General features: G+C 37.0%; 1 protein-coding gene across 1 annotated transcript in view; it reads right to left on the bottom strand.

The window, feature by feature from the left end:
- LOC136815728 (uncharacterized) overlaps positions 1-18,770 on the bottom strand; it is a 53,190-nt gene that overhangs the window by 2,739 nt on the left and 31,681 nt on the right. Inside the window, exons 16-34 of the mRNA XM_067072174.1 lie at positions 18,119-18,223; positions 17,030-17,155; positions 16,142-16,297; positions 15,736-15,795; positions 15,459-15,566; positions 14,541-14,606; positions 13,222-13,255; positions 12,317-12,411; positions 10,802-10,975; positions 10,129-10,227; positions 9,023-9,157; positions 8,343-8,409; positions 7,024-7,120; positions 6,421-6,538; positions 5,397-5,594; positions 3,981-4,049; positions 1,825-1,948; positions 875-953; positions 354-432 (exon numbers count right to left, since the gene is read on the bottom strand). Coding sequence (XP_066928275.1) covers positions 354-432; positions 875-953; positions 1,825-1,948; positions 3,981-4,049; positions 5,397-5,594; positions 6,421-6,538; positions 7,024-7,120; positions 8,343-8,409; positions 9,023-9,157; positions 10,129-10,227; positions 10,802-10,975; positions 12,317-12,411; positions 13,222-13,255; positions 14,541-14,606; positions 15,459-15,566; positions 15,736-15,795; positions 16,142-16,297; positions 17,030-17,155; positions 18,119-18,223 — 1,989 coding nt within the window. The remainder of the gene's footprint in view (positions 1-353; positions 433-874; positions 954-1,824; positions 1,949-3,980; positions 4,050-5,396; positions 5,595-6,420; positions 6,539-7,023; positions 7,121-8,342; positions 8,410-9,022; positions 9,158-10,128; positions 10,228-10,801; positions 10,976-12,316; positions 12,412-13,221; positions 13,256-14,540; positions 14,607-15,458; positions 15,567-15,735; positions 15,796-16,141; positions 16,298-17,029; positions 17,156-18,118; positions 18,224-18,770) is intronic.

The raw sequence follows: 18,770 nt of genomic DNA, 5'->3' as shown, positions 1-18,770 counted from the left end.
TTAAAAATTGTGTCAACAGTGCTTTAGTAGAGTTGTAGAAATGGGAAAAAAAGTTGTGAGAAATGGGCTCTTCCAGAAAAATTTTAATATGGGGGGTGGAGGTTATAACAATTTTCAGTGATTTACCCCCGGACAAAGGGACTTTTGCCCCCCGGTAAACAGGTTTTATCCCCCGGACAAGCATCAGTTGACCCCTGGACAACCCAAATTACCCCCGAACAGAGCAATTTACCCCCCCCCCCGGACAAGCACATTTGATGATTTTTCGCTACCCCCCCCCCCCACGGACAATATATCCTCCACCCCCCATGTACGGACATTTTCTGGAAGAGCCCGATATGGAATAAACATACCCCTTTCAAGCGAGCGATTTCCTTGTTGTCCGAATTCTTACTAGCATCATTAGTGATCAACTTCACACGTGACGCGTAGCTATGGAAACAAATAATGAGATGAGATGAGGTAAGAAAGTGAAGCATGAGGCATTACGTAATGTAAATACCAGTAGTTTTGTGATTCATACTAAAGTAAGGGAGGATACTCTACTGGTCAAGAAGGAAAGCAGAGTAATTGAAACCCTTTCTGTTCTCTCAAGCGACCATAGTGTAATGGTAGAGTATCCAGCTACGGTGCACAAGGTTGTGGGTTCAACCCCCAGCCGTTTCATACCAAAGATTTCCAAAATGGTACTTGATGCCTCTCTGCTTGATGCTCAGCAATTTCGAGGAGGATCAAGGGTAAGTGGAGCAATCTAGGGAGAAAGAGTGGTGCCCTCCCCTACCTTCAGGTAATTAGCTATCGAAAGAAGAGCCTTCGGGTCGCCTCCAACTGCGGTCGCAGACTTACTAAAGCCAGCAAAAGATATGCAACTTACGTCAAAGAGGTGATAGTTTCATCGGCGTTGTAGTCAGCAGGCGAGATATTCACAAACATCAATGTCTTCGCATTACCCCCTGAAAGAAGGACACGGGGGTTATAATTGAAGATGGTACCTTGAACAAGTTTGTTTAACTGAAATATATATCGTAATCGAAAAAAAGTAAAACGCTCAAAAGGTTTACGGGCGTTAGGTAGATGTTAAACCCATGTTCGAACGTAAAGTTTCCACCGTTTCGCTCCGAAATGAAATGAAACCATTCTATTGGCTAAAAAAAATAATAACGAAATTTAACCAAAAGAATGGTTTCATTTCATTTCAAATTTCTATAGATTTATTTTTTGTAACTTAACAATTATGCGACCACCTTCTTAGTTTATGTTTTGTTCTATGAGTGTAGTCGCTAGCTTTGTTATAGACAAATAAACACATCTACCACTAAAGACGATCCCTTCTAATCGGACGTTTGCTTCCATAATGGCGGAATTTACATACAGTTGACTCTCACTAATTCGAACTCGAGCGGGTAATTACAGAGAGATTCGAATCATAGAGAGTATTTTAAGAGGGTTTCTCTTTGACGGGGACTGGGAATAAGTTCGAGTTATAGAAAGATTCGAATAATTAAAGTTCGATTAACCGAGAATCCAGTTTAACAAAACACGAAAAACTTCTATGCAATCAAAAAAGTTTCAATAAGACCATGTTCAGACGTTACGGTTTCGTATTGTTCCGGTATGGTATTTGTTACGGATAGGAAGTGATCATACTATTTTCGGAACAATGAAAAGGAGCAGTTGCGTTCCGATCAAAAAAGTGGAGCGAAACCGTTCTTCCGATCTGCTTTGCTTCTTTGTTGACGTTCACACGTTGTTTTAGAACCGTTTCGTTTCGAAACGATACGAAACCGTAACGTCTGAAACATGGTCTTAACAAAAGCAACATACCAAGCGAATCTTGCATCAACATCGTTAATTTGTTATTACGGTACGGAATGAAGGATTGCTCGCTGGACAAAGCAGAAATGACGTCACCAAGGGCTGATAAACTCTTATTGATCGATTGCGCTTCCTATTGGACGAGACAGAGGAGAGTACAAAGTCATGATATTCATGACGTAATCTTTTCTACGGAAATACTCCGGTTTTTGCCAATAGTGGCAAATTTTATGCAACTTTTGTCTAGTTTGAATTTGCCATTACTGGCTAAAACTGGCGTATTTCCGTAGAAAACATTACGTCATGAATATCATGAACTCTTGATTTTCATGATGTAATCTTTAGGCATAAACAATACAAGTGACGTAACAACTTGGCTGACATTATTGGTGGTAGAAGATCGAGCCCGCTGACCTATTTCGTATGGAAATAATTGAAGAAGTAGAACAACAAGTTGTTTTGACTCGTTTTGAAGTGCTGCCCCTTCTCTATTGTCATTTAAAAAAATATTTTCCGGGGGTCTTTGCCTGGAAAACACTATGTGCACATATTTTCTGCCACTAATAGTGGCTGCCAAATGTTTGAATCAGTGAAAACATTACGTCGTGAATATAAAGAGAGGCACATCAAGTGTATTTCGATATATTACACAAACTTTAAATTTATCTAATCCAACCAAGAGTGATAAACTTTTTTTATAAGAACAAAATATATAAAAAGGCTTCGATGCCCAAAATATTAAAAACGAGTTAAGGATTTGAGGACTCTAAAATACCCATGGGAAATTGGACAAAAATAATCACAAAATGGTAAAATTAAGAACATTTTAAGAACATCTTTAGGCTCAGAACTCAAGAAGTTACGAACATCCGAAAATTTTTGGATGCTCTTATCAAAAAACCGTGTAGGGGAAGCCAGCATTGAGGTCCTTATGAAAGTAAACATTCAATTCCGCAATGTTGATTCCTTATGAAAATCAAATTATTGCTTCCATAATGGCTGAACTTACTTAACTCAACCAAACGTGAAAAAGATTAATACTTTACATGTTTTTTTTATAAGCATTGCACTTATAAGCATATCTAGGCTCAGATATGGGGAAAAATTAAGCATATGGCAAGCATTACTTGAGCCTACGAAAAATGTTTTTTTCCTGATATTGGCTTTTTTTGGCTGGAATTTCCCTGAATTTATGCTTTAGATTTAAGCATCCCTTCAAGCATTTTTCAGCCTTATTAAGCTTTTGACCTAAGCATCTTTGAGCCTGTTTTCGGATTTTTGTATGCTTATAAAAAAAAAAACATGTAATGGAGTTAAAATTAAGAGGTAGAGTTTTCACCAAAAAAAGTCCTTTTATAGGGTTTCGAGAAAAAAAAACCTCTTGAAAATGGGGGTCCGAATCTGTTCAAGTAATATTGCGTGAAATCGGGTCTTTTCATGTACCGCCCAATGTCGCATGTACCGCCCAATGTCGCATTCACAACCTCTCGCCCCTAATCCGAGGCTTTAAAGGTTTTATTTTTACATAAGTGTTCCCGTTTCTTATCAGACACATATTTTATATCAGGACAGTGTTATATTATGCTGATGTAAGCAAAAAATGTTTTCCTTTTCCTCTGTCTCAATCCAATGTGAACAAGTGATACTTTTATGGACCTACCTGGTTGTGCATTTAACACATATATAATTGATATCTACGTAAGCATGACCGTTAAACAATCATTCAGAACACAAATAGTGACGATATATTAAAATTAGTCGTTTGTTTCTTATATAAAAAAAACGTTTAGAAACCAAAATTTCATGCTCTTGAATGAAATATTCTTTCATATTCAAGACTTCGTGAGCAAAAAAAACATCTATCTCATCAAAGAATTGAGTAATTTGGCTAAGATCATTGATGTATGCTTTTTAATAGTGATTCTTATAGATAAAGATGCGTTTTTTAGGCTGAAAAATTCTTTTTTTACAAAAATCTGCTTGAGCCATCTTTTACCTACTTTCATGCAAAAAATCAGAAAAATGATCCAATATTTCACCAAGTCCAAAAAACCCTTTTTTTTGGCTGTTTTTTAGCTGAAATTTACCCCAAAAATTTTTTTTCGAAATAGTATACCAATCATTCTGGTTCTTTTTTCATATATTTTTTTATGAAATCAACTTACTTTTAATTGTTCGGCGGTTGCACCAGTCTTGTTTGCTCTCTCTGACCCTGCCAAATCCACCAAACTCAACTATGGTGAAACAAAATATTGTTGAGATGAATAAAGTAAGGGGCAGTTTGAGTTTTTGGTTTTTCTAAAAAAGCGATGCATTGTGGGATTGTTTCGAGTGTATTACAATAGAATTACCTCGAGGATTTCTATTGTAATACACTCAAAACAATCCCACAATGCATCGCTTTTTTAGAAAAATCAAAAACTCCGATAAGGTCTATAGCCAGTAAATTCATAATAAGTTTGGTTTACAATCCTGAAAAGAATCATTATCTTAATCTCATGGTTGATTGAAATTCGATTGACGTTTTTGCTTACGTTAATTTGTAATTTCCCGCGAACTTGTAATTTCCCTCCTAGCTTTTGTAATTTCCCTCTTAGATTTTGTAATCTCCCGCAAAAGTGAAATTTCCATCGTTTGGAAATTCATCACCTTTTTCGACTTTCTTACTAACTTCAAAGGCTTAAGTAAATGGAATACTATCCAATTAAAACTCGATTCGCGTTTCTATGACTTTTTTGAGACCTTTTTTTAAAATTTCAGATTGATTTCCAGTGTTAAATTGACGTCTTTCAGAATTGTTAGAATTTCAATCCAAACCATGAGATTAATCAGGAATCCCATACTTATTTTTGTGAAATTCTGGATAAATTACCCTCGGTCAAATTTCGAAATGTTTTAAATTTCCCTCGTTGCACTCGGGAAATTTCAAAAAATTTCAAAATTGACCTCGGGAAATTTATCCCCAATTTCCCTTATAACCATGAGATTACTAGTACTAATCCTACCCATCTAGCCATGTCTTTGCAAGCATACACAGGCAAACTTTCCCCTTGCAGAGCGTTATTTAAAATAATTCTCTTCAAATTTCTTTAAGGGCGTTTTAAAATTATATAAGAACATAGGGCTTCGATGGCAAAAATGTCAAGAACAAGTTAAGAGCATTTTCAGGCATTGCCGACTCAAAAATAAACAATTTATTAGAAAAATGGACAAAATTACACATAAAATAAGAACATGTTCATGTTAAAAGCATTATAGGCTGAAAACTAAAAAAGTTAAGAAAGTCCGAAGGCTTCGACAATTCTGGATGTTGTTATAAAAAAAGTGTATTCTGAATTAAGATTAGCATAAAAATCTTGATTGGAGAGATCTCGCCCAAATCTACCAAGGTCTCCCTAGAATCTCTTCTGTTCTTTTTTCCAGGAGGCTAACTTTCTCTGGCCATTGTTTCAGAGCAAAATCTGAAATCATTTCAGATATCTTATTGTGGTGCCCTACTGGTCCTAGACACTCAAGGAAGCGAACTTTCCTCGACAATTTGAGGCAGGAAACAGGGCTCGAGTTAGAAGAAGTGAGCATACCTTTCCCTTCACCACAACACCAGATGTTAAATTGGTAGACTCGATCACGATACTAAGTACCAAATGCGACCGCGAGCTTTCCGCGTTCATTTTAGTGGATGCAATATGACGCGATGATGAACCCTCTTCGAACAACGTCATTAATTCTTCAGCGTTGGAAGCTTCTTTGACCAATGCTCCAGTTACAACTACCATACCCTGTCAAAATGGCAATTTGAAATACAGTTCACCCATTGGGAAAATGAGATATTAGAGCGCTATTCCAACTTTCCGTACGGCTTTTTTCTTCTTTTTGACTTTAAGGCAGGATTGCGCCTACGTTTTGTGTTAAGCAAATAGTGGTCTGGAAATCGAGACTATCTGACACAATCTGATACAACTACCATACCCTGTCAAAATGGTAATTTGAAATACAGTTCACCCATTGGGAAAATGAGATATTATAGCGCTACTCAACTTTCAACGTTCATGTAATATTCACAACGTCCAAAAAAAGCCTTTTTGACACTTGGAAAATTCCCCAAATGAACCACAAGTGAATATTTGGCAGAAAACACCTACAGGCTTGCTAGCACTCCTGATTCAGTTATGATTTTTAGACTTATTCCAAAGACTGAAAATGACTGAAAATAGGTGATAACTTCAACCACACAGGTGGTGGGTGCACCGGAGAGCCCTGAAAAGTTGTTTATAATTGATTAAACCATCTCGAATATGTTCTAATAGATGTCTTCTCGAAAAAGTTGAAGTGCAAAACTCATTGAACCTTCAATCTTCAATCTCAGACAAAAAAAAAAGGCCTGAAGACTTTGCAAAAATTCATTTCCTTCAATGTCGAGTGGATTTGGCTTCTGGAATTGTCACCCAACTCTCCAAATCCAATAAAAACAACATTGGTCCTGGTAAAAATGGGTTTTCAGAGCTTATTTCGAAATTTCTCATGTATTTTTGAAAAGTCTACAACCTTTTGTCCGGGATTGTGGATAGAAGCAGTCTAAGGCAAGGCTCAAAGAAGAGAACTGACCTTTTTGTCTTTCTTGATATCCAGTTTGGCAGGGTTTTTTGCATCAGCAAAAAGATCGATTAAGTTATCTCTGTAAAGTTCCATCATATACATGGAAGTCTTGAACGAAAATTTACCCCTATGAAAAATAACAAGTGATACTTTTATGGGCCTACCTGGTTATGCATTTAACACATATATAATTGATATCTATTTGAGCGTGACCGTTAAAACAAACATGATTTGGAAAACAATCATTCGGAACACAAATAGTGACGATTTATTAAAATTCGTCGTTTGTTTTCATCATTGATTGTCCCCCTTGCCCATTGGGGTGGTATTAAGGTAGCGGATTAGCAGAAAAATAATATCTATCTCATTAAAAAATGTGCAATCAGGGTAGGAAATTCAACTCTCATTATTCAATAAGAAGACCTGTAAGAATTATAAGGGGAAGTAAAATGTTCGCCGTAACATTCAGTTGTCACTCGAAGGTGGAGAAAATGAAAGAGAAGATTAAAAATAGAGAAGAGAAAATTGAACATCTTTTCTAGTAGACCAAAAATCTGAAACTTCGACTTTACTAATTTCAAATATGCAATTAATATGTATTGAGAATCTTACTTGTTTTCATCAATCAACGAGTAGATAGCTTGAAAAGAACGAGGTGCAATTCCCGGGAATTTCTGCTCTTTGTCACCAATCATGGTGAAAGTTTTTCCTGAAAAAAAAATGGAATGAATACAATATTTAGTCATTTAGTGACTCCTTCAAGACATAATAATAAAAAAACGATTGCTAGCCCTTCCCTTATCAATCAATCAATTTCTGGAATGAATTTTATCGGAGTTAAAGTCTCTGTATCTGTAACCAAGAGGTTGAGCTCGATTTTAACACATTAAAGTCTATTTCAAATTAGCTGGTAGTGTTTTTTCAAACCTCAATAACTTTTGATAGAATTTGAATTATGTACATGGTTTCATCCATGATTTTGAGTCCCCCCTTAAAACACAAATCACCCCTTATCAATTTATCCCCCCTTAAAGCTTAAAGATGGTTTTGAGGTGCCCCTTAAGTCTTACTGCCCCCTTAAATTTGCAAGACTCTTATGTATACATGCCCTTAATTTTTGAGGTGTAGAGACAAGCGAGAAATTAGTCCTTAAGCTCTTCTACTGATATTTCTTCTTTTTTTTTTGTGAAAAATTTTTTTATCATTATATACTTTTCTAAACCAGCAAATTTAAAATATTAGTAGAGAATGATAAACTGCAATAAACAATATACCTGGTATAAAAATCCCTACAATACACTTTTCTAGAATCGTTTTCTCCTCAAACTGATAGCATTTGAACGAAACTATTCCATATAGAAGCAGAACAGAAAAATATTCCAAATTGAATGTCTTTAAAAATGTAAATATTCAAATCGCGGGCCATTCCATTACTGAAATGTGATTGGAGCCTTAGATGTAGTGTAGGATGATGGCACACCAAGGAAACAAAAATATTTTAGAATGTAACATTCGAATCGAAATAGAAAATTCCATAGCTGAAATGTGATGGGAGCCTTAGATGCTTTGCAAGCAGTGGCGTTATGGGAAAATCTTTCTGGAGGCAGTTTTTTTTCCAAGCACCCAAATGCCCCCGTTAGACGGTGGCATTAAACTCAATTCAAATTGAGTTCATTGATAAATTCTATAATTTTAACCGTTTCAAAGTGCTAGTTAAGACAAAAATATGCTCAGCTTTCTGAACCCCCCACCAGGCCTAGCCCTGGACCCACGGGGGCTAAAGGCGCCCCCAGCCTCTGATATCGCAGCTTACGCCTTTGTTAAAAACTAAGATGAAAGGGGTGATCTAAGGGGTGCCCTACGAAGTGACACAATCCACTGCCTCGGCCGCTGGTCTATCAGTATTAAAACTTAATTTTTGTTGAACTCACCTGAACCAGTTTGTCCATACGCAAAGATACAAACATTGTACCCGTCCACAGCCGATTGAATCAAGTTCTATAGAATGAAAAGGCATTGAAGCGATAAAAGAACGTCAATATACCTTATCGGTTCTTTTTACACCGGCCCTAATTTAACGCCGGTCCCTTTTACGCCGGCCCTTATTCCACCACGAGCTTAAAAATAACATCAATAAGGGCCGGCGTAAAAAGGACCGATAAGGTAGTTAAGCTATCCGAATATCAAAAAATAGTTTGCACTCCACCGCAGAGACTTTGGAAAATGTTTTGGCGGGAATTTGATTGGTTTGATTTGATTGTAGTCTGAAAATGCCAACCACGCCGTTAAGGGTTGATAAGTGTATAGAGCCACTTGTGTGACCTTTGGCGTCGGGTGACCGCTTCTGCTTATGTCTCGTTCAATTGATAAAAAAGCCTGGTCGTGAATCTTCTCCTTATTCCAACACTACAATGACTTCTTTGCGGGTACCACTTTCATAAAAACTCCAATCAAAAATGGCGGATATAAGCTTGGCCCAGGGTTTATAAAGGTCAGAGATTTCACCCCACGAAAGAAACGAGGAAACTGTTATCAAGTTCAATTTCAGATTTATAAATGAAATCAATTTATGCACCAAACCTCAAAGAGATTTTTACATTGAGAGTCTTACATTGGTATCTTCAAAGACCTTTTCTTGGTTATGATCAGGCGTGAATACAGCATCATATTGGAAATCTTTGGGGCCACGGGCTGTTTGGATGATTAGACTGTACTCGTCCGGTGAGGAGATGATACTGTGGTTACCCTGTGGCGAAAAGGAAGATAGAAATCACAGATATCTTATATAAAACAATAGTTAGTCGCCATTAGCGCGCAGTGATCCTGATTACCCATTACGCTTTGCGACTGTGAAATGACCTATTTGAAGCATAAGAATGCGCCATCTTAAATGAAGTGACGTCAAAATTTAGCTTGCGCGATCCTTGAAGTTTTGAAGTCATTGCAGTGTCAAAGAACTTCAACAGTCAAAACCAACGTTTCTACCGTGGTCTACTTTGGAAAAGTATTTAGTGTTTATATATATAAGCATGAATTAATTATTATATACACTGGATGAACAACGCATGAAACGGTGGAGAGCGAAGTATTGTCTTTCCATTGTTTAAAGAAACAATCGTGGATCGAGCTTTGTCCGTAAAGGACAACTGTCATGACGGCTAGAAATTCTCTGATTTTGAAAAGTGATTAATAATCTCATTTCTAAAAAGTCCTTTACTTTATCCGAAAATTTGAAAATAAAAGCGAAAATACTTAACGGATACATGTATTGAGTGTCTGTTGCGACAAAAAAACATTACACAAAAAAATCAAGCAAAAGGCCTAAAATGATACTGAAATTTAAGTTGGCAATATTTATCTTTCTAACAATTTTCTGACAAGTGCTAAGATTGACATATATTAGACTTGAGTGTCTTGGCTTCACATTGGCATGAAAATCTTTTGGAGGCCCGTGGTGGATCGGTGGTTTCATTAAAGGTTAAATGTTGAAAATTTCTGGTGTTAACATTTAATTTTTCATACATAGGATGTTTTTCGCTTCTTTCTTGTAACTTGAAGCGTCATACGACACATAATTAGCACTTATTTTGCTCATTTTCTACTATATCTGAATTAAGCACTGACACCGGGATTGAGAAACTTGGTCCAGGGTATATAAAGGTCAGTGGAATTAAGTCGTTCCGCATACTAGACTAATGAATAGTGACTTAAACTTACCCGATCAAGTTCGGAGCGACTGAGAGGTCTGGCTCTAGCGTAAACACGAATCTTTCCTTTCATGTCTTCAACCATATTGTAATACTTCTTACGTAGAATCTGAAGATGGATTAAAAAGTGTGATTTTATTTTGGTTTCTTGACAAAAGTAGCTCCCAGGCTCTACAATCATGGTCAAAATATATTGAGATTTCAGTGTATTTCAACGTTTTTTAAAGAATTTAAAGTTCGGGCGAGAATTTGCTATTTTAGTACGTCCACCAAAATTTTTGAGATTTTAATAAACGGGGGAACCTAATTGCCGTGGGGGGTTGGAAATTGCACTTCTGACAACCCATAAGTAAGGTAAATATAGGCTAAAATCAGGCTATTTAGAGCAAAATAAGGGGCCTTCTCTTTGACAGCTGAAAATATTTTACAAAATTAATTAACGGGGGGGGGGGGGTCCTAATAAGGTCCGAGGAGGTTGGAAAATTTTCGAAAAATTAACAAGCGGGGGGGGGGCGTTTATTTGGCACCTAAGAGTACGCTCCCATATTCGATGAAAATGTAACTTCCTTTTGAAAATCGAATTTGAGAACGTCAACTGTATAAATCACTTGTCTGGAAAAGTGGAAGTTCGTCACAAATCTGTTCCCTTCGGTACAACACAACCCCTTTCTCAAACCGCTTACCCGTTCACTGTTGAAATTTTCAGCCAAGTTTTTATTTTCTTCAGTAAGATCTTTATCTCGTTTCTTCAATTCATCCACTTTCTCCATAGCTTCCAGTCCTTCTTTTGCGGCCACACTCAACTTCGCCAATTCTGCTTTATCCTTTTTCAAGTCTGATTTCAAGTCGTCAATTTCCTGAAGATGAATTGAAAAACAAAATTTAGCCCATTGAAGTATTCGATTGTCAAAGCAGTAAATATTTATATTTCGTTTGAAGGGATTGACTAAAAGGTATCAGAAGGCATGAGAATTTTTCTTCATATCAAAGTGAGCAACCTTAACCCTTCATGTGCGCTGTTTTTTTAAAAAGTTAAAAAATTTTAGACTTTTTTTTTGAACTTTAAACTTTAAAGTACCATAAAAGCTTGTAGCTTATGATTTAGAGGATGGTTTTGGTACCATTAGAAAGCTATTTTTATACTCTTTTTAAAAGCATTTGGTTTAGGCCCCTTTAAATTAAGTGGTTGGGAGCTATGGCCTCAAGTCTGTGACTATTTTGGCTTGTTTTGGACGCATATGCACGTCCCTCGTGGTCTAAGGGTTAAGGCAAATTATATTAAATTTGTTGTTCCACGGTTCCAACTCTTGGCCTTGCGATTCAACCAAGGATTGAAGTAAATTGAACAAAAATAATTATATTATACTGAACGACCCATCGAGCCATTTTTTCCGGCGATTTGCCCGTAGAAAAATAATTTTAATTAATTCGTTTCACAAATATTTGTTTGAAAAGTGATTTTTAAGAGTCTTGAATTTGCTGAAATATTAACCCAAACAAGAACAAGACACTCTCGACGCGATCTTTCTTCGGACCGAGAAAGCTCGATCATTAAAAAAAAAAGTCTGACGTGAGTTAAGCCTAAGAATCGAACAACAAAATTACTCCATCCACCGAATGCTTTGACTCCTCTTTATTTATTGCAGAGATTAACGACATATGGTTGAAACCCGGGGGGTCACTTTTGTATGATCTGGCCAACGTCGTGTGCCGCGCTTAAGGGTGGGGTTGTTCAGCATCCAAAATGCACTGTAAGGGTGTGTTTCTGTAAGATTGCACTGCAAGGGTCGAATTTTAAAACAAATTCAAAATAATTGATAAAACAAAGGGTTTTTACTTCTTGTTTGTTTGGAAAAGTTTCTATTGTCTAATAATTACAGCTGACAAGAATATTTTTCTCAGTTTTTCTTTGAAACAGAAAATTTCCCAAGCTTCTTTTTTCACGCAGATTTACAGCTGAAAAATATAGTGGATTGGGTAAATCAAGAGAAAATGCACTAAAAGGGTACCTTTTCAGCCATATTGAACTGCACTGTAATGGTACGATTTTGAAAAGCAGATTTTGCGCGGCACATACCGTCGTTTCGAAATCAAGTGCCGCCCCCCCCCGGGGGGTTGAAAGAACGCCAAATTACGCATGGTTGAAAGAACGCAAGCGTTTTATTAATGAAGGATTCTATACTGGTTGGCTCACTTACTTTATTAAGGTCTTTGATTTCTTCTTTCGCTTTGTCCCAACCTTCTTTATTTTTGTTATTCTTCTTCTCTTCTGATTCTAACTTCTTTTGAAGGTCTGTGCAAGAAAGAAAAAGTCAAGATTTTACGTCGATAGCCCAGTAATCGAGAAGGCCGGTCTCCACTTCTGCACGAAATGAGCGGCAGTTTTTTTCCTAACCTCATTTGCCTAAAGAAAAGATTATGTCATAAAAAAGTTCCGTGCCTTTTTTTTAAGTTTTGCGCGAACAAAAAAAAATTTGAAGGAAGTTCAATTTTTTTCAACCGTTAAGTCAATTTTGACCAATGGAATTGCTTCATTTTTCAACCGACCAATAACCTTAAAACAACGTTAAAAAGTTTTCGCTCAATTCGCGCGAAAGTGGAGACCAGCCTTTAGACAGTCTTTTTATTGTTATCATAGGGTCCACGACCAACTTGCTCGACTATCTATGAACATTGGAAGGAGCGGGGATTCGAACCACGAGCCCCTGGTTTCTAGTACTGATGCCTTAGACCACTTGGCTAACGCTCCTCAAAAGTGGTTGTTCAAGAATGATATTATATTTTGTTTGAAGAATTGTAAAAGATTCAGTAATAAAGTGTGGTGATGGCGTACCAGAGCTCAATAAGTGCATCTTAAGAAAAACGTCAACTCCATCTAATAGGATAGCTTCGTTTTTTCAAAAGGGACAGATTTATCTCAGCTCTGGTGAAGGACATCATTTTCAAGAAAACTTCTATTAAAGATGGCGGGTTTTGCTGAGACCAGGGTTTATAAAGGTGACGCATTGGGTGGAAAGTTTTAAAAGTTCTCAGAAGACTCTCCAGTGGTCCATATCATGAATAGAAGGGAAAGAGGTCGATCGAAAACAAACAAACAACGTACCTTTTAAAGCCTTCTCTTGCTTTTTGGCGCTTTTCTGTATTATAAATAATAAAGAGGGAATTCTATTAGAGCTTTAAAAACATATGAAAATTAAAGCCGACTAAACTGGCGTACGTATGTATTTTAATTGGGTCCAGTCAACGGAGGGGTCAACGGAGGGGTCAGGTCGCGTAGCCCCTTCTCTTCCCTACCGAGAAAAGCTTAATTATTTTAATTATTAATTATTAATTAATTATTTTCAGATTGACTCGAAGTTGGTCCCATGATAGCATTTTGAACCCCTCAAAATTCAAAAATATTCTCTGTTGTTTGGAAATATTTTGAAAATACGATGTTTCAATCCTGGAAATATCATGAAATAGGATTGGAAATTTCTAATTTCGCCCAGTGCATTATTTTAGCCACACCCTCACTTCAGCCCTCAAGCAGGGGCAATGGTTTGCCATTGGGAAGAAACTGATCAATATCGAAAAAGTTTAACCCGTGTCAGGCAATCACGGATATTATATGCTGGCACAGATATCATTTCTTTACTCACTAGATAGGCAAACTGCTAAAATCTTTTCTGTAAAAGTGTGTCCAGATTTTAAGTCAACTAGCCCGCCATGTTGTTTCCTGTTTTATGCCATATTTTCAAACATTCCAATCTCACAAAATTAAAATCGCGCTGTTGACAGCTAGAATAAAATACCTTATCGGTCAAAATTTAGTCGGTCCTAAGTGACTAAATTTTGGCTTTGTGACTAAAATTAGGACCGACTAATAATTTGGGTCGACTGAAATTTGGGTCGACTAAAATTAGGGTCGACTAAAAATTTGGGCCAAACTAAAAGTTTACAATTAAGCTTTCCTTATTTTCCACTATTTTAAGCCTTCTCCTATTTTCCATTTGCTTGTAAATTTAGAAATGGCCCAAACTTTTAGTCGGTCTTAATTATTAGTCGACCCTTAGTGACTAGATTTTGTCGAGGTGACTAAAATTGGGCCGACTAATAATTAAGGCCGACTAAGTTTTGATCGATAAGGTACAAGATGGCGGACTAGCCATTTCTTTAACTGGACACTCTTCCTTTCAAATGGGAAGTCCGATCCAGTCAGGTAGTTTGAGATCCGTGCTTGCTTCATAGGAGGGTCACATGGTTTTTTTTGTCTTCTACGTCTTTTACATTTAGCCAATGAGATTGCAAGAAGAATAACAGATAATGACCCAGTCGGCACACAACATCAAAACAACGTCCATTTGATATTCATAACGTCCAAATAACGTTATTTGAACGTTAAAACAACGCTGTGTGCCAGCTAACGAACGAAATACTTACTTCATCTCCTTTAGATTTGGCTTCCTTGACTTTTTCTTGTAATTCTTTGATCTTGTCCGCGTCGGCCTAAAATATGATAAAGTCTTTGTTTTACACAATATTCCTTTGCCTATTTCAAATAAAAGCTACGAATCAGGCAAAAAAAATGAATCCGGGAGGGAGGGGGTAATCAAGCAAAAACACTCCAGTCTTTGCGTTTTTTCGCGATTTGTATTTCGAGTAATTTTACGCCTTTGTATCACTTGGTGAGATCTGCCCCGCTGAGAAAAATCACAAAAAATGGCCTAATCGATGGGGTAATGAGTGTACCCGGCTGGATGGTATCCATTGTAATTCTTTACCTCGGTCAAAACTTAAACTTTTTTTGTCCAAACCCGGTCAAAAATCGCATTAATTAGGGAAACCCGGTCAAAAATCGCATTAATTAGGAAAACCCAGTCAAAAATTGCACTAATTAGGGACCCAGTCAAAATTTGCATTGATTAGGGAAACTCCAGTCAAAAATTGCATTAATTAGGGAAAACCGGTCGAAAGCGAAAAAAATACATATCAATGAAACCAGACTCACCAATGCTTTGAAATGGAAAGGGTTTTTTCCTATTCCAGTGAGTCTTTGAGATCTCAAATTCAACCCAATGAAATTCATTTATTTCATAGCCATCCCGGTTGATTTTAAAACTTCACCAGGTCACTTAGGTGTACTCTTTGGTAAAATTTCGCCCACCCTTAGCCATTTCCAAATAATAATGCACTTTCAAAGGCTTTAAGAACATATCTGAGAAGCACCACAAACAACCCAGATTTTTACAAGTTTTACCTTTGCATAGTCTACACAGCAGACAGTTCCAAGCTTTTAGTCCTTACTCGAAGAGTAGGAGATTTATACTGGAAACGAAGAAAAATATGACGTAATCTTACCTTTGCAGCATTCTTTAAACTTTCAACTTTTTCTTTCAATAGTTCATTTGATTTCTCCAGTTTATTGAACGCTTTCGGATCGACTTTCGAGTCGCCAGCTTTTGAGTCCTGAAAAAGTAAGGAAAAGACCTCGCTGTTAACTCATCTTACACGAAAAATCCACTCAGCAATTACGCCCTGGCCGTTCTTGATTAAGACAAGGTTTGAAGCAATTCAGTTTACGCGGTTAAGCAGATCGCGTACGAGAATAAATAAATAAAAAGAGAGATTAGGTTACCTTTTTAGGTTTATCATCGAGAGCAGTTGCTCGTTCCAATTGTTTTTCGAGTTCAACAATCTGTGTCGAGAAATTAAGAAGATGTCATCAACATTTTGTTTGGAAATCTGTGAGACTAGAATTGTGCATGGAAGAATGGAGCGCAATCTCATACCTAGAAGTCACTTGACCACTTTTTATTTTACTGATGAACGTTTGTACCTATCGTGAGCGCTATCAGAACCATAAAAAAGTGGTGGAGCGTCTGTTTGGGTGGAGCGTCTGTTTGTCACTTTCTGTCAAATGTGTGGCCATTTATACGAATTAACTTTTATAAGAAACAAGTACAAAGGTCTCCCTCTGGAGCTCTTGAAGACCAGGGTTTTCTCAGAGAGATCGCAAAACTATAAATGAATAATCGTTTTACCTTTTTCTCCAACTTTTTGATTTCTGCAGGATCAGCAGATTTGGAAGAAGCAGCAGGGACAGGTTTTGCGACCACTTTCTTTGCTTCGAGAGCTTTATACTTTTTTTTGAGTTCCTTGTATTTCTTTTCGATTTCTTGTAAGTTTTGCAGCTCCGTCTAAAACAAGCGTAATTAAAGAATCGGTTTTTATAAAAATATTTGAGGAAGAAGTCATTTTGGGGGTATCTACCACAGATATCTTATATACAACAATAAATAGAGCTACTGTGTCCTTGGCTGAAGCTAAAAATATACACCATCTTTAAAAGTAAACCACAGTTCGGTGCCAGCAATTTGATATCAACCATAACCATTCTTTCGCCTCCTCGTTTCCTGACATGTCGATTGTTTGTTCTGATGAACAAAATACCGATACTAAACTGTGTTTTACTACTGCGGTCTACTCGACAAAGATGGAGCTTTATTTTGCTTCTGCGGTTGAGAAAGATGGAGTAGGTCTATCTAGTGTCTTAAATAAGATATCTGTTATGTCTACCCTAGTACTGAAACTGAATCTCAAACATGACATTTCAGCTTTGGACCCTGAATTTCTCTTCCCCAACGAAATGAACTGGCCTAAATTTTACTGCTTCAAGTATAACTCCCTAGTTCTTAACCCTTAAAATCTGTTAACCTCCTGGGCTTTGGAAATACAATTCCTTTGGTATCACCCCAGGGAATTTCTCTTCTGACCTGCATACCCCATGTTACTTGGTTAAAGGTTATAAGAGAAAACAAGAAACCCAACTGGCACACAACGTTGTTTCAACGTTTATGGAATGTTCACAACGTACATATAACGTTAGATGAACGTTGAAAAAACGTTGCGAGAAAGAATTCAACTAATACCTCTTTGGCTTTCAACTTTTCAACATCAATGCTTAAGTTGTTGACTTGTTCAATGAGTTCAGAATTCTTTGTTTTCAAATCAAGAAGTTCTTGACTCGATCCGTCTTGTTGACCTTCAAGTTGTTTCTAGAGAAGAATGTTCAAACATCAGGGTAATTAATGAACGTATGTTTTATTGACCGGAGTCGTTAATGATCGGTGCAATACAGTAATATTGTTGTTATATGTAGCGATTCATGATATGCACCACTGCAATGTCTTCTGACATTACGTCACAGAACCAATAGCTCATTGGTTGGAAGTGACGTAAAATCAGTCAATACGTCACTTTCAACCAATCAGCTATAAGGTGGAATGGAAGACATTACAATGGTGCATATCATGAATACAGCATTGTATAAACATTAATTTTATCTACATTGGTAAGATTAAAGTTTGGTTTAGTGAAAGTCTTTAAGAAGGCCCGCAATGAAGTGCCAAAGAAAAATCGTTTTTTCCAATTCATGATATGCACCATTGCAATGTCTTCCACGGACCCAACCGCTGATTGGTTGAAAGTGACGTATTGACGTCATTTTTAACCAATCAGCTATTTGGGTCCGTGATGTAATGTCAGAAGACATTGCAATGGTGCATGCACCACTGGAGAGGTTTCCAGGAATTTTCAAAAAATTTCCATCCCAATGCGTCACTTTTTCTACTTTTTAAGTGACGTATTGGGTGGACAATTTAAAAATTCTCAGAAGTCTCTCCAGTGGTGCATATCATGAATAGACGAAACTGTACCTCACTGACATTCTACCGATTGGTAGTGTGAAAGTTTCGATCACAGACTTGCACTGCAATGGTCTGTGTTCAAATCCCGATCACTCCCAGTCAGTTGCATGGCTTACATTCACTTATATATTACTCTCTCTCAAACCGGTTGGTGATCAAAGTATCGATTGACGTCCAAAATCATAGATAAGAGCGAAACGATAAACTCAAAAAAAGGTACCAGCAAAGGTTTTACATTAAAAAAAAACCTTTTTACTAGTAAAAAGGTTTTTTTTTAATGTAAAACCTTTGCTGTAACGTAATTATACTTACCAATTTTTCCTGCAAAGCCTTGATCTCAGTTTTTGCTTTGACCGGGAATTTTGCGATTTTCTCTTCGTTCAGTTTGTCAAGTTCTTTCTGCAGTTGATCAATTTTCTAAAGGAAAGTATAAGGAAATAAAAATTAAGAAAGTAATTACACAACCACCAAGCTTTAGAAACAAACTCTGGACACAGTTTCTCAAACTGCCAGCCAAGCACCTTGATCGGTACCCTGATGGTAGCACCGCTCAATGTGGGTGAAGAAATGTTAAAACGGAAAATTTCATTGAATTATAAAAATTAACCCATATCGAGTAGTGTTACTATTAGGGTACCACCTTTCTTAAAACATTAAGTAGCTAAATAGATCAAGTATAAAATCAACGACGGATATGTTGATAACTATAACTCTGATATAAGAGTGTGGGCATTGTGGTGTGTGAAATGGCCACTGAATCCGTTCTACGCTCGTGACGAGCATCAGCTCTAGGCGGCCCACTTTTCGTCCTGCCTATTCTAATTGTTCATTAAAGTGGGCAAAATATTGGCTTTCTAAAGTCAATACACTGCCCTCTTTTGACGCCAATGCAATGTCTTCTTTCAGTCTACTCCAAGCAAAGATTTTAACTGCCAACTTAATGCCCATATTCTACCTACTCTAA

The sequence above is a fragment of the Clytia hemisphaerica genome, unplaced genomic scaffold (assembly GCF_902728285.1).
Source record: "Clytia hemisphaerica strain Z4C2 unplaced genomic scaffold, Clytia hemisphaerica genome assembly, whole genome shotgun sequence".
NCBI lineage: Eukaryota > Metazoa > Cnidaria > Hydrozoa > Leptothecata > Clytiidae > Clytia > Clytia hemisphaerica.
Note: the sequence above shows the minus strand (reverse complement) of the source record. Positions and strands in the feature narration are given on the sequence as shown.